This window comes from Cyphomyrmex costatus, unplaced genomic scaffold, assembly GCF_001594065.2.
Source record: "Cyphomyrmex costatus isolate MS0001 unplaced genomic scaffold, Ccosl1.0 scaffold70, whole genome shotgun sequence".
NCBI lineage: Eukaryota > Metazoa > Arthropoda > Insecta > Hymenoptera > Formicidae > Cyphomyrmex > Cyphomyrmex costatus.
The window spans coordinates 1,925,338-1,941,520 of NW_017280267.1; the positions used below are offsets into that span (position 1 = coordinate 1,925,338).

The 16,183-nt window shown below is 29.0% G+C and overlaps 2 protein-coding genes across 2 annotated transcripts in view; one reads left to right on the forward strand and one right to left on the reverse strand.

The window, feature by feature from the left end:
• LOC108780484 (uncharacterized) overlaps positions 1–14,365 on the forward strand; it is a 29,625-nt gene extending 15,260 nt beyond the window's left edge. Inside the window, exons 9-28 of the mRNA XM_018548214.1 lie at positions 2,767–2,812; positions 3,016–3,101; positions 3,602–3,746; positions 4,778–4,914; positions 5,205–5,268; positions 5,705–5,833; positions 6,387–6,509; positions 7,024–7,127; positions 7,253–7,397; positions 8,180–8,257; positions 8,589–8,640; positions 8,728–8,831; positions 9,724–9,868; positions 10,042–10,214; positions 10,357–10,663; positions 10,767–10,981; positions 11,399–11,495; positions 12,045–12,173; positions 12,287–12,318; positions 13,779–14,365. Of these exons, the coding sequence (XP_018403716.1) occupies positions 2,767–2,812; positions 3,016–3,101; positions 3,602–3,746; positions 4,778–4,914; positions 5,205–5,268; positions 5,705–5,833; positions 6,387–6,509; positions 7,024–7,127; positions 7,253–7,397; positions 8,180–8,257; positions 8,589–8,640; positions 8,728–8,831; positions 9,724–9,868; positions 10,042–10,214; positions 10,357–10,663; positions 10,767–10,981; positions 11,399–11,495; positions 12,045–12,173; positions 12,287–12,318; positions 13,779–14,342 (2,875 nt within the window). The 3' untranslated portion in view covers positions 14,343–14,365. The remainder of the gene's footprint in view (positions 1–2,766; positions 2,813–3,015; positions 3,102–3,601; positions 3,747–4,777; positions 4,915–5,204; positions 5,269–5,704; positions 5,834–6,386; positions 6,510–7,023; positions 7,128–7,252; positions 7,398–8,179; positions 8,258–8,588; positions 8,641–8,727; positions 8,832–9,723; positions 9,869–10,041; positions 10,215–10,356; positions 10,664–10,766; positions 10,982–11,398; positions 11,496–12,044; positions 12,174–12,286; positions 12,319–13,778) is intronic.
• An 863-nt stretch (positions 14,366–15,228) lies between these two features.
• The window catches only part of scu (hydroxysteroid 17-beta dehydrogenase 10), a 4,569-nt gene continuing 3,614 nt past the window's right edge, over positions 15,229–16,183 (reverse strand). Inside the window, exon 5 of the mRNA XM_018548212.1 lies at positions 15,229–15,273. Within this exon, the coding sequence (XP_018403714.1) occupies positions 15,241–15,273 (33 nt within the window). The 3' untranslated portion in view covers positions 15,229–15,240. The remainder of the gene's footprint in view (positions 15,274–16,183) is intronic.

Sequence of the window (16,183 nt, forward strand, 5' to 3'; positions counted from 1 at the left end):
TTGCTTTTTATATCCAACTTTAATTCTTAATTTCACAATGTTCATGTTTTTGAGAAAAAATTAAAGAATATGTATAAAAAAACTGTAAAAATATTGATGCGCGCATAGACACAACATTCTAGATGGAGCTTTCATCCTCATCTATGAAATAGAATATCATCATTACTTTGTCAAGTATATTTTAGTACAGTTAATCAAATCTATTTTTAACACGTTAAATGACTATTTATAGTGGTTTAAAAGAAGTTCTCATCATGAGGACTTCTAATCAATCCCTTTCCCTTATCTGCTCTTCTCATCTCTCTTTTCGAGGCTTAGTAGGTCGTTAGAAAGGAAGTCGTTCGCCGACCCGGGGGAGGCGCAGGCGCTATCAGAGGGTTGAACGATCAATAAGGGACGTACTACCCCCGGCGGTGGCCTCAGGAGGGCAGGAGATCAGTAGCGTACGGACGCGCGAAAGGTGCACGACGAGGGTGCGTGCGTGGGGTGTGTGCGCATAGAGGGTGAGTCGCGAGTGAGCGAGGGCAAGTGAGAGCAAAATTGCCCCTCCTCCTCCTCTACCCCCGGCGCTGCGGGAAAAACTCGCTTCAGCATGCAACCACCACCGAGAAAAGTAAGAGGAAGTCATTGCCTACTCGAGGACTCGCTCTCAACCAGGGTTGTAACTCCCTGTAATCTTAGAGTTGACTTTTTATGCTTGTAGGTAGGAGAGAAACATTTTTACGTCAGGTGTATCTGAAACACAAGAATTATCTTCTTGCGTTATAGTTACGCAAGAAAATTGAAACCTTTTGTATTAGTTAAATTGAAACCTTTTATATTAGTTAAATTATCGTTTTTCTATGCTGAGATTGTGTAAAAAAATAAACTTGAATTTTCATTTTCTAATCTCTATAAAATATATAAAAAGTAAAATAATACTGTTTTTAATATTTTTATTAAATAATAAATAATATAAAACAAAAAGCATAAATTAATAATTAATAAAAAGCATAAAAATTATAATATGGTAATAAAATGCACAAATATTTCAATTCAAAGATCCATGTTTTTTTTTCTTAGAAAACGAAAGGTCAAAAGATTTTGGAGAACTGTTGCAACAATTTTAATTTACCAATAAATTAATGTTGATGATAAAATTAATAATGTGAGATCCGTGAAAATAATATTAAATATGTATTATTCTCAGAATAAAAAAAATAATACGTAAATAATGGAATGATAGCTAGAGGGATATACTTAATAATTACATTAAAATTGAAATTCTGTGAAATTATGTGATCGTAATTGTTAGTTCAAAGAAGGATGCTCTTTAAAGAAAGAAACAGAGGGTGGGAAGGAACTAGAATTAATGAAACGTAGAGACAAATAAGCAAAAGATAATGCGTGTCCAATATAATCGCTATTAACACCCTCATGTCATGATTTCGCGAGCAATCTTTAATATATAGTTCCGATATTGTCTTGTACGTTTAGTGTTAAAACAGCACATACATCTGGAAGATTTACGAAATTACATAGGAATTTTAAAAAATGGCAGAGTGATAGTATAATCTCAAGGAAATGTTTTTATCGATTTTGGCAAAAAGACTTGAGCAACGTGTATTTCTGAATGATAATACGTGTTAAATTACTAAATGTATAATATAAACGTTATTAACAGTAATTATTATAAATGCTAGTTTATAATTATTCTATGGATTTACATTTAATTCTCGTATATTGATGATAATTATGTAATTTTAAATAATTATAATTATTTATGAAATATATTTAATCGTAATTCGTAATTGTGTTTTGGAAAATACGATTAATTTCGAGTTGTAGAGCAGTATTTGCTTCTTACAGAAGAAGAATTTCTTGTTCATCCATGTATATGTATATATATGCATTCATATATAGACGATTAAGAAATTCTTTACCAAGGAAAGCTGGAAATACCGTTTCATATGTGATATTAAAACTGCTTTATGTCATTGATTATCATTGATTTTCAATTTACACTTTAAGTGAGAAGTGAAAGAGAGAAAAGAGGAAAGAGAGAAATGAATATGATTAATTATAAAAAATAAAAGACTTGTCCAGACAGCACCCGATATTTATAGAATATATATATATATGTATATATATTTACAAAATATTTGTAAGATTTATTTTTAATACCTTCTAAATATTTTGTGATCTTAAATTGCACAAATTATAGATATCTATTATAAAAATTATGAAATATTTATGATAGTAAATGATATTATGTGATGAAATTATGAAAATATACATTTAATAAGACATTATAATCTAAGTAAAAAATATTTATGTTTGCTATATATGTTATATAGAACATTTAGTCTATTATATATATGTATATGAAATATATGTATAAAATATTTATATGATATATAAACATTTACTTATTAAATTGATTCATTTTCGTTTGATTACAAGGGTAACTACGCGAAATTTCTGAAAAATGTGCACACGGAGCAAGCGGCAAAAGTACAGGCAAAAAATCAGCATGAGTGCGATCTTTTGGAAGATATACGGTGAGATTACTGTATAAATATCATTAAACAATAGTATTATAAGTTGTGTAATAATTGCTACAATAGTGTTTTAAAAAAAGCTTACAATTCGGGAATAATTTTATATTTTAAAGACTTCTGTGTATATATAATCATTATTATTTTAAAATTGCATATAATAATAAATTTAAATTAAAAAAAATGGTTTTAATAATTAAATGTAAGCGGTATTATTTATTTTTTTCAGTAATTTCACGATAAAAAAATCTGCCATCGAAAAATCATACTCTGAGGTAAGGAAATATTGTATCTGTCTAGTATTTATTATTATTAACTCTAAATTTTTTGGAGTGGAATCTCAATTTAAAGAGTGAAAATTGAGCCAAGCTTAAAAAAGGGTGTCTTCAATCTTTAAGAGTAAAATTTCATCTTTTAGATTTCTTAACGTTTGAGAGATTTTTTTATAACTATGATATTTTGACATATTACTTTCCAGGCGCTACTCAAAATATCATCTGCATATTTAAATAAGAAGATACCGAACATACCAGATCTCAAAGTCGATGGAGCAGAAGAGAAATGGTAATTAGTGCATGAAAAACGAAAATCTGCACAAATATGTAACTTTTATTTCTTTTTGTATGACATATTACGGAAAATCTTATATCATAATAATTATTATATTTTTGCACATTTAAAATATTTAATAAGATTACAGATTAATATTTAGTTTGATAAAATATATTGATATTTAATTTAAAACAAAATTTATTTTTTTATAATCTACGTTTACATAAAATTTATAGTTGTTATTAATTTCTGATAATTAATTGACTTAATTAATATGTATATCAACTTTTTTATACGTTATTGTGTGTAACCAAGGGGCGAATGAAAAATCATTCGATATAATTTAATAAAGATAAGAATTAGTTTTGCGTACCATAAGCACGGGAATTTGACCTCTACGGAATTGTATTGGTTTCAATTCGCGGCTGTTTATCGATCGGGGGAAGTTTGCCAAGGAGAAGAAGGGTCATAGGTAAATGGCAATCCGCTGACGGGCGGTCGAATGATTGTAGGAACATGTGGAACGTATGGCGAACTGTGCTGGAGGAGAACGAGAAGCTGGCACGCGCACGCCTCGCCGCTGTCGAGGTCTTCCAGCAGCAAATCGCCGACGATGCTAAGAGTCTCAAAATGCACAAATTACAAATCTCTAAAAAGGTACTGATTTTGTCATAAATTAATATAATATATACAATATTCATTATTCATATCTAAAGATCGTCAATGTACGAACATAACTAATACGAATACGAAGCCTATAACAGTCTACTTTGGATTTTAGTTACTTATGTATGTAATTTCGCGTGAATTTATATATTATATTAATATGTGTAGTTTTTCCAAACTGCGCGCCGAACAATTGTCTGTCTTGAAACGCATATCGTAGTACTATCACGAATTAAATTGATTAACAATTAATATGATATATATCTACATTTACATTGTATTATTCAATATACAAATATAAAGACAGTAAGTTGAAAAGAAAACAATCTTAGAAATTTTTAGAAAAAGATTTTTGTTTTAAATAAATTTGTACATATAAAAAAATTTCGTAATAGCCGTTTACATAAATGTAATTTATATAAATATTTCCTAAACAGCACACAATATTTATAAAATGTTTATAAAATAAAATATTTATAAATATATTTATAAGATTCATTTTTAATATTTTGTAAATATTTTTGTGGTCTTAAATTGCACAGATTATAAACATTTAGTATAAGAAATTTATTGTAAATGTTATAGTGAACGCTATAAAAATACTTAATATGAGACATAATAATATAAGTAAAAAATATTTATTAGAAATACTTATTTGTATTTCTCATAAATATTACATAAAATATTTAGTTATCTATTCAAAAATTATCCATATATGTTTTAATAATATTTTGAATAAAGCTTTATATAAAATTTTAATTTTAATTTAATTTACTTTAAATATATATATGTATAAAATATTTATAAAACATTTTAAAACATGAATAGTAATAGATATTTATCATAAATATTCTGAGTTGCCTGGATTATATAATTTGTAATTATTATTTGCTTGGTATATACTATATATCTATATATATTTTCTTGCGTGTGATATGTATATATATGTATATATATATATTACAAGTGCTATGTGTATTTATGGCATATTGCATCAATTTTTGTAATAAATGATTTTCTAGGCAATCGACCAATTACTGATAGTACAAAAGGAACTCCAAATATGCGTACAAGACGTCGACAAAACGAAGAAATTGTACTTTGACGAAGAACACAGTGCACACGATGTACGCGACAAAGCAAAAGATATTGAAGAAAAGTATGTACATTAAATTTTGCTTATCTGTTTAAATCGTCGTCTTTCTTAATTACGAAGTATTTTTACGAAAAAATTTTACGAAGATTTATATAATTCTTAAAAACTTCTTATAAACCATAAACTTTAATGTATTTAATAAGAAATTTTTATATCTAATATATATTTTCTTTTTTCCAACAATTTTTGCAACTTTATGACAATTTGTTCTTTTTGTACATATATTATCATTGATTAACTGTACAAGCCACATAATTGTGAATGTGTATTATTTCATGTTCAATCGATTTCAGACTGAAGAAGAAGAAAGGTTCCTTCTTCCAGTCGATAACGTCTTTGCAGAAAAATAGCGCCAAGGTATATGACCTTATCATAAAAATAAATCAATTATTGCAGATATTTTGAAATGTAAATTATTGCATATGATTTTTTTAGATTTTATATTTAATTATATTTAATCAGATTTTTTATAAATGTAATAATATTTTTATATTTAAATATATATATGTTACTCTTTAAATATTTTAATATAGAATAATAATAATAATAATAAAATTAATAGAATTCGTTAATTTTCTTTATTATTCTTTAAAAAAATTTAAATTACTATAGCAATACTTACTCTGTTAATATAATTATAAATTTAATTTAGTTAATAATAAATGTACATTTCTTAGTAATAATAGTACATTTCTTCTAATTAAATTAATTTAATAGAAGAAAGTCAATTTTACATACATTTAACGCGATAACAAAAGTTAAGCTTTGAATTAATCTCATTTGCAATTGTCAGGTGAGTTCGAAGCGAGACGCTTTAGAAGAGAAATCAACTGGTGCTCGTAATGATTATCTATTAGCCCTCGCTGCGGCCAATGCCCATCAGAACCGATATTTTGTAATCGATTTACAAACCACCATGCAGGTAAGTTCTCTACAATGGTATTGGTGATGAGTAAGTAAGATCATAAAATATTGAGCGTTCAATTCCATATTAAATTGTGTAATTTGAACTCTTTCTAAGTCAAGGCAAGTTTCCAGTATCTTATTCTGTATGCATTAATATATCAATTCTCTGACATGGTAAAAGAAACTTTCATGTATCTGATAATATAATTTTTTTTATGTCATATTTTAAAATGAAGATTTTTGAAAAATACTTATAATTAAATTTTCTGAGATTTAATATTTTCTTTGAGAATTATAGAATTAGAAATCTTAGAATATATTTCAGAATACAAATATATATAAAAAATTCTAGAAAAGATGTGAACCATTTCAGCATTTCTGAAAAAATGTTAAAGTTTATGTAAAAATTCTAAAAAATGATATTAAAGAAAATTTACGCCAGATTTTGGCAAAAAATTTCCTTTATATAATTTTTCTAAGATTTCTCCTTGTTCCATGTCATAAAATCATAATTTTTATATCAGATCTAAGATTTCTAATGTTTTTTTTCTTTTCTTTGCGTTACTTAGCATTTGGAGCAAGGAGTTTACGACAAGGTAGCTGAATACTTAACGCTGATGGGACGCACGGAGTTACTTACTTGTCTAGCTACTCAAAATAGCTTCGGCAAGATTCGCGATCAAGCTCAGCAGGTACGTCTAAACATTTAATATTAGAATAGAGTAGTCCAATAATATTATTTTATCATTTATTTTAATTTTTGTATTATTCACTTATTCCGAGATTTATATCTTTTTAATATCTTTATCGTATTGATATTATTAAAAAAATGTTCATTCCAGACAGCACAGAATATTTATGATAAATATTTATTACTATTCATTTTTTGAAATGTTATATAAATATTTTATATAATGTGCATGATAAATACAAATAAATACTTCTAGTTAATATTTTTTACTTGGAATCTAATGTCTTATCAATTACTTTCATAGTACTTTCGTAGTATTTACTACAATATTCACAATAAATATTTTATAATATTTATAATAAATGTTTGTAATCTGTGCAATCTAGGGCTATAAAAATATTTTTTAAATATTTAAAATAAGTTTTCTAAATATTTTGTAAATATTTCATAAATATTGTCTACTGTCTGGGATTTTTTATTACAACGAGGAAAGAACAAGTTATGTCGAATTCCAGCTCACGAGGGAGTACAATATTCAGTGTTGCTGTTTATACTATCCTGTTTTAAAGCAACATATTCAATACGATTTTGAGCCTTGCGATAGCGATCCGGTAGAAAGGTTTGTAGATCAGTTCTTTTTATATATTATAAAGCATTTTTATATAAATATATATCATATCATTTATTTGCTACAACAACGACATAACTAAAACATGATCTGGATGATATTTTTGATGAATGTAGGATAACTGCCGATCATGCAGCGGCGATGACATTGGGCAAAGAAGCGCGTCGCTGGTCGACGAAAATTGCCCGTGAGGTTAGCAGCATTCGTGAAAATAACCGGAAACTTCAAGTATTATACCAACTTAAAGAGGCTGGTCAGAAGGTTCGTGTCATTTGGATGTCATGAAAAAAGATATTATCTTTAACTCCAGCTATACACACTGTTTTAAAGAAGAATTTAGAAACGTGAAAAAATCTCGATTTAGCAAATTATACTGGGACACCAATGTGTACAACTAGGATTAACATGATTATAATATTTTACTCTGTTCCTGAAATGGGCAAAATGTTAAAAATTTGAGGTCAAATAGGCAGCAAATTTGATTAGATTTTGACTACAAAACCATATAGCCATCTGTGTCTGTATTTGGACATAGATTTTATTAAGCAACTTTAAATTTGCTCTCAATCTACCATCAGATTATGTTTAGGATTTTATTCAGTTTCTGTCATCAAAATCTGCTGGTATAGCGTGTCTAGCAGGCTTTGTCATATTTCTGATAACAATTTAATGACAATGTCAAATACTACGAACTCTATGTACAATTTGTTACTTTTTTTCTGCAGTCAAGAATTAGTAGCAGTCTGCTCAAAATTTGTTTTCGCAGGATTTACTATCAAGGATGATATTGAAGAAAGAAACTTATTGGACCGCACATGTGAATACACAACAAATAAAAAATAAAAGTCTTTAATAATCGAAGATGAATCTTAAGTGCTTAAATTATTCGATACTACATATATCATATCATGAAAATTAAGCACCGAATTGATTTTTTAGACTTTTAAAACGCAATCCTGACATATGTCTGTTCTAGGGTTTAAATTAACATCTGTGTGTATAAGTTGTAAGACTTTCTAATTTGTTTCGTTTTTTTTTTTCAGACTGATCCGAACGATCCTAATGGTCCAGATTTAGATACTAAAATTGATGAATTAAAGCACTCTGTTCGACGAGCGGAGGTACAGGACTTATCTTTTATTCAGAAGAAAAAAAGAAAATTATTTATTTATATTTGATCATAAGTATAAAGCACCCTTACAAATTGACGTAAACATTCTATATCTAACAAAAATAAATTAACAGTTTTATTGAAGAATAATACATATTCTTATAACTATTTTATAAAATTTTGTTAAGTTTTCTTTACCATTGTTTTAAGAAAGCACAATAAATTAAAGATACTTTATACTAATATTTAAGACTGTACATCCAAAAATTAAATTATGATAATTATAACAATGAATAATAATGTGCCACACATACATATAATTTATATCCTTGTTCTAACAGACAGCAAAACTTAAGGCAGAAGCGAGGATAGAATGTCTTCGACACGGTGGAGGTTTGTATTTTTTATATTTAATAAAAATGAGACTGTCTTTTTTAAAATATACTTTATACACATTTGGTCCTGCTTTGTATTTTGTAGTGAATGTAGATGAATTTTTGCAAGAGGCTGAAACTCTCAGCGTTCAGGATATGCCACGTTCGGCCAGTTCTCTCTCCGTTCGAACAGATGCATCTGGTGCAGCGGTAATGATTAAAATGCATATAACGTTCAATTCGCCTAATTTTTTTCTAACAAAAATAGAGATAGTCTGCCAGTATATTTATACAGAGTGTCCGAAATTTATCCAGAATGTCAAAACTTTGGAAGTGCGTAAAGGATCGTAGAGAAACGTAGGATATCGATAAACTAAAAAAAAGAGTCCTGTAGAGATATACTCGTTTTTGCTTCGTTCTTGCACTGCCTTTGAAGTATTATCATTAAAATCGCTAAAATCGTACACGAATAAAATATAATAATAATTTCGTTTGTAAAATGTATTATATATTTTTTAACAACAATTAAGAATTTTATAAGACTTCTCAATATTTGACAAATTCAAGAGAAAAATATAAAGGAAAATAGGAGTCTACACAGTAATTAGTGTGCAATTATAATAATTGAATATAACTTTAATTAGATACGCAAAATGAATCAGTTAAATTGAAACTATTACTGTTGAAAATGACTTTAAATTAAATCGAAATGCGTCCAGATTTAATTTAAATGTAAGATTATCTAATTAAAATTGTATTCAATTATTATAATTGCGCACTAAGTGCTATTTATTATTTTATTTATGTAATATAATGTATCTAAAAGTATTTTCTACATTTTTTAAATTGTATATTTTTCTACGTTTATATACATACATACATATATATATATAATGTCAGCCTTAATAATAGAATTCAATAGTCTTAACAGAGAACTTAATAATAGAATTCAATAGTCTTAACAGAGAATTTGATAATAATTGCGTTTATTAAATTATAATTATAATGCAAGAGTCAAAAAGAATATATAAAAAGAAATTATGCATAAAATGCTTCTAATTTTAATATAACAAAAAGTATCTGTATATGATATTTCTTTTAGGAACATCCGTCATCAGATTCATTCTACGATAGCGATGGCGATGGCGGAAGTGATTTAACTACTTTGGAGCGACCTGGAAAGAATGCATCTCAGCAGGAAGAAGAAATTGAAGAGAGGCAGAGGCATGATAGTGCCGAGGTTGATGGTACGCAAATAATTTTCACACATGAATTTTCTAAGTATTTACGTAGATCCAGCTTCGACAAAAAATAAGGCACTCTTTACTTATTTGCATTAAATTTTTATTATCCACATTAATTAGTTACATTATAACTTTAAATGTACTATGTAGAAAATATCACAAATATGATTTTTTAGCATTGCTGGAGCAGGAGAAGCAACGAATAGAGCAGCTAACGGCAGGCTGGGATGATCCTACGGCAGTTAATTGGGACAACGAAGAGAAAGATGAGCAGGAGATGACGCACGAGACACCAGAGATGCCTTCTAATCAACCTATATACAAGTGTACTGCTCTATACTCCTATACAGTAAGCGATTCTGTAGAATTATGTTTTATAGAATAAGTACACGAGTATTGATTACAGAAAATTAAACAGCATACATCTCAGAAATATCTTTGATTAAAGTGATACTTTGATATATTCTGTAAAAACGGATAAATTTTTTTAGGCACAAAATCCCGATGAGCTTTCCATCGTGGAAAGCGAACAACTGGATGTGGTCGGCGAAGGCGACGGTGATGGATGGTTAAAAGCAAGAAATTACCGAGGAGAAGAAGGTTTCGTTCCCCAGAACTATCTCGATGTAGAAAGAGAGCCCGAAACCACCACCGGTCTTACTTCGCAGGGTCCAGGTCTGGTCCAGCAGATTTCCTTCTCATCCGTCGACTATACCATTGACGATCATGACGCCGTCGACCCTGATGCTACTTTGCAAAGTGCCGCTTCAGACGCCATAATACAAAATCACGTTGGAGGTACGTTAGAAAATTCGATTCGTTTATAACTTTTGTTTATTTTAACAGGATCTTACATTTTAAATATTTAGAAATGATAAATAGCACGATATGTATATTATAGAAATGGAGCAATACTGTATCGCACTCTACGATTACGACGCAACGTGCGATGAAGAGCTGAGCTTTTTGGAAGGCGACATTGTCAAAGTACTAAAAAAAGAACCACATGATGTAGACGACGGTTGGTGGGAAGGCGAGTTAAGAGATCAGCAAGGTCTCTTCCCCTCTCTCGTCGTGGAACCTTGCGGTCCGGACGGATGTCCTCTGACCCCACAGGTGAGAAATTATCTATATGTATGTGTGTGTATATATATATATATAAAATTTTTACGTACTATAATTATCGTTATCTTAATATTTTTAATGAAAAACGGGAATCATATTATGTAAAATTTTTTTTTCGAATTTAGGAGACTACTGCAATTGATCTACTGTATATAGAAATATTACAAATTAAATCAACAAGCAATATAATAATTTAATGCATTCTATAATAATTTAGGCATCCGATTAGAGAGATGTTGGAACGTCTGTAATTTGTTATTTAATTAATATACGCGTTTCATCACACATAGTCAACCGTATCAGCTCACATTGACATTATGTATTATTTTTCTCTGTGAATAAATCAAATAATAGTTTATAACTAATTTTGTGACTGAAAAGTGATATAACAATTTTTTGTTATTTCAGGAGAATATAACACCACCGAGTTCCGCTCCACCAGTCTTTACCCCACCGGAAATCGCGCCAGAATTTTTGCTAGAAGATGAATTTGTTCAAATGGATGGTAATTACACAACTATTTTTATTTATACATATTATTTTCTTACAGGATGTTTCAATAACTGTTATCACCTTAAATATCTACGAATCTATAAAAAATTCAGAAGAAAATTTATTTAATCAAAGTTGCACGATATAAACCCAGTAAACCATAACACAACTTGTTACATTATATAAATATAAATATATGTATATTATATATCATTTACATTTGTATTATGTAATAGTTATAAACATACGTATATATTTATGTTATGTTATGTAACAGTTATATTCAAAGTTTACTGGAAAGAGGGTTATTATATGATAATTTTTGTCCAGTATATCGTACAATTTTGGTTATATAAATTTGCCTCTGAATCTTACAGATTTAAAGATATTTAAGGTAATAATTATTAAGACATCCTGTATATTGCTTATATCTATATAATATATAATTACAAGAATTTATCTACCTATTATATACATATACAATATATACATATATATGTGTGTGTTTGTGTGTGTGTGTGTGTGTGCGTGTGTGTATGTATGTATGTGTGTTATTACGTAGAATCGCAAGAAGGAAAGCCAATGGTGAATGGTGATAGTGGATTCATGATAAATTTGTCTCAAGATCAAAAGGATCAATACGGTTCACAGTTCGGAGAGGAGAAACCAGATGAAACGCCAGGTATATTAGGTGAGCTTCCACATTAAATTAAAATACTCGGAATGTAGGCTATGATAATAGTTGAAATATAGGAGGTATAATTATTCATTTTAATCTATAAAATATTATGACTTGCTGCACAGTCGTGGAGATATCAGATGAATCGGGTGATAAGGTAAATTGGTATAATGTCACAGATCATTTGTAGATATTAAATATTTTAGTAATTATGTAGATATACGAACCTTCCTTTGATGACCTTGACATATGTTGTCAAGGTCATGACCTCGAGTGATAACAAATTTTAGCCGTCGCTCGTTGTTCGTTAAAAAGTTGTAACGATAAAATTTAAAAATTAACGTATCATTTCTGCTATAACGAAAGTTATACCCATGTAAACCCATGTAGAATCTCGCTGTGTATGTAAAAAATGTATGCGTGGATGCAGTAGGTTCCGTCCCCCTACGGGAAACTCCACTACCGACAAAATTAACCCAACCCATTTTTTACTTTCGTATAAAAAATTGTAAACTCTCATATTGGACTTTGCTTCATGAATAACATTTACAAATAAGCATATTTCGCAAAAATATTATTTTCGTATCTCCACACTATATAGATTGTAGTCGTCAGATTCCACATATAAGCGTAAAAAATCGGACAAATTCTCTGCTCTAAAAATATATAAATTATATAAAAAGATATTTTGCGCTGCTAAAGCGGGGAAATTGTTTCATCGATATGCAGTCATATCCTAATGTTAGGTTTTTTCATGAACTTTTTTTGTTAACTTTTAATTAATACGAATCGAAGCCTGTAACAATCTAGCTGGATCTTAGTTGCTTATATATAATTTCGTGTGAATTTATATACTGATATATGTAGTCTTTTCTAAATTGCGCGCCGAACAATTGTCTTTTATTTATATTTAATTATTTAATATTTTTTTGTATATTTTAATATTTAATATTTTTCACAATAAGAGTTATTAGTTTTCAGATTTTAATGTCGTTAAAGATCGATATAAAATCCCAAAAGAGCATCAAATAATTATTAAATCGTTAATCAATTTAATTCGTGATAGTACTGCGGTAGTTTATTAGAGTTGCGTTTCAAGACCGACAATTGTTCGACGCGCAATTTAGAAAGACAATATATATCAGTATATAAATTCACGCGAAATTATATATAAGTAACTAAGATCCAGCGCTAAACTATAAACCTCGATTCGTATTATGTTGTTATATTGACAGGTCCTTTAAAATTTAATATTTTTTAACGATCAACGAGCAATGGCTAAAATTTGTTCAAGGTTACTCAGGATGATGTCGTGACAACAGGTCAAGATCATCGAAGAGTGGTTCATATATCTGCATAATTAATGATATCTTATTTTATTTTTCTTTTTACAGAAAGCATGCAATTTATTTTTATCAAACGTTTAATATATTTATACTATTAATATTTCTTATGTCTTAATAATAAATTCTTTTTTCTGTTTCAAAACAAAATTTTATGTCTACAATGAATTATTTTGTTTTTTTATTAATCTAATGTGATATATGAGATACATGATTCATATATAAAGTTACGGAGAATTACTTTATGTGAAGAGTAAATTTATTGGATTCATAGACGGAAAAGGATCCTAAATCTGAAGATCTCAAATCTGCTAGTCAAAAAGACGACTTCGGTCTTGGAGTGGCTCAGATTGTAATTACAGCCGCAACTCCGATGGAAGAAATCGAGCATCCTTTCCCCGAAGTAGAAGAAACTCCAGAAAGCTCGGCAAAGTCTGCAGATGTCTCCAAAGACGATCCTGAAGTTTCAATTGCGGCTTCAGAATTGAATGAAAGCGAATGTAAAGAAGAAGAAGAGCCAACCGTTATTTTGGACGAGAAAGAGGGAGAAGAAGCTGAAGAAAAGTCTACAATTGACGAACTTCCAACCGACTCGGCACCGTTCCCAATCAGCAGTAGTTCTGGAAGCGAAGCGGAATCAACATCTGGTCCCAGCACCAACGAAAATTCTCAGTCGAGGGGAACAGTGGTAGAAGTGACAGAAGAAGTCACAGAGGTTATGGAAGAGGACGAAATTGCGCCAGGAAAAATGCTAGTAGGAGGAAGAGCTAGCATTCCAGACGAGCTGCAGCCGGATCAACTGGAAAAATTGCAATCGCTCAAGGAATCGAACGCCTAGGGCTGACTAGGCCCCGGGGTCCACAAGGGCAGAATTGTTTTGCCCGACGGCCACCCCGACAACTTCCGACATCTGCTAGACTTCTGGCGATCACCTGAGGTGCTAGGCAAAAAAGACTAACTGTAATAAACTCACACTAAGACTACCTGAAATTCATAAGGTTCTTATGGTGATCGAGTAGTGGTGGAAATACAGATGATTGAAATTGTGACTGAATCATCTTTCAAGTAGTGGATGTTAATAGATCAAGTGCTGAAGACTGTTTAAATTATGGCTCTAAGCATAAAAATTATTTTCATGTCCCTAAAGCACTTCTATTGAGAATGAAATTCGCAACTATTTTAAAAATAATGTTATGTTATATAATTATTAATTAATCAAAACCACAGAAAAGATTCATTTATGAAATTACCATTACCTTATCACATTGATTTATTAACATCATGAAAGGAAGAAAAAATGATTTAGAAAATTAATCGAAAAAAATGATTAAGTTAAATGAATAATTTAAAGGTAATAAGAGATGTTTAAATCAGGACAGTTACGAAAGTTAGAAAAATTAATATACAAGATCACCAAGACTTCATGTAAAACTTCATATAAGGTCACCGAGATTTCTCTTTGTGTTGATTGATTAATACAAGGTTAGAAACATTATAATTTGTCCTATCTCAGAATAAATTAAGCTTTGATAAGTTGAATTCTTAAGTTAATGAAGCTAATGAAGGGAGTGGAAGGAGAAGTTTTCTTTCGTAGGAAATGATGTACAGTGAACCGGGATAATAGAAAGAATTGTCGATACCTGTGTATTATAAAAGACGTACATTTCAAAGGAATTACACTGGTGTTGCATGTAAAAAGGACTATTCATTCAATGTTCCTCATCTTTCATGTGTGTTCATTTTATCCTGTTATCCAACATGTTAGAAATCTATAATAAAGCGTATAAAAATTTATACGCCAACCAATTTTTTTCAATGTATATTGCAAGAAAAAATTCAAATGATTTTTGATGTCATGATCGAATATATAGCTATACCAAGGAAATAAGTCAGAAACTGTAAATAAAATTAAGATTAATTACAATTCTAAACAATTAAATTGTTTATAATGACGTTATACATTAGAATAATGTTACATGACAAATTTTCTTTTATAAATGTTTCGAAATTTTAATATTTTATTTATAGGATACAGTTTTTATTATATGTATATTCAATAAAATTAAATGTACTTTTTATTTTGTTAAAGATATATATGTATATATATTTTATTATAAAATTATCGAATATATATAATGAATTTAGAGGCCCATATTCTGTAATTCTCAACGACTACAATGATACCATTATTATGCATATTTTGTATACAATAAAAAAAATTTCGCAACGACAATTTAATGATATCATTAAAGTCAGTTAGAATCGTTAAGAATTACATAATAGGCCTCTTAATTGTAAGATCATTATTTCAGTTTATGATTGTGTTTTAAGTCAACAAACCGATTCAGCGCACAGTCTATAGAACTGATAATTGTATTTATATATTCACATATATTACTAAATATCAAAACTCGCTTTGATCGAAAAAATAGTATTCTCCTCTTTTATTTGTATTCAAACATTTTTTGTTTATTTCACTTAATATTATATATAATTGTATATATCATTAAAACACTAAAAATTTTACAAAAAAAGAATATTTACGAAAAAAATTTTGAACATTCCAAAAATGAAATAAAAGTTTATAAAAAAATTTTAAATTTCATTGTACAATACACACACACACACACACACTCTCTCTCTCTCTCTCTCTCTCTCTCTCTCTCTCTCTCTCTCTCT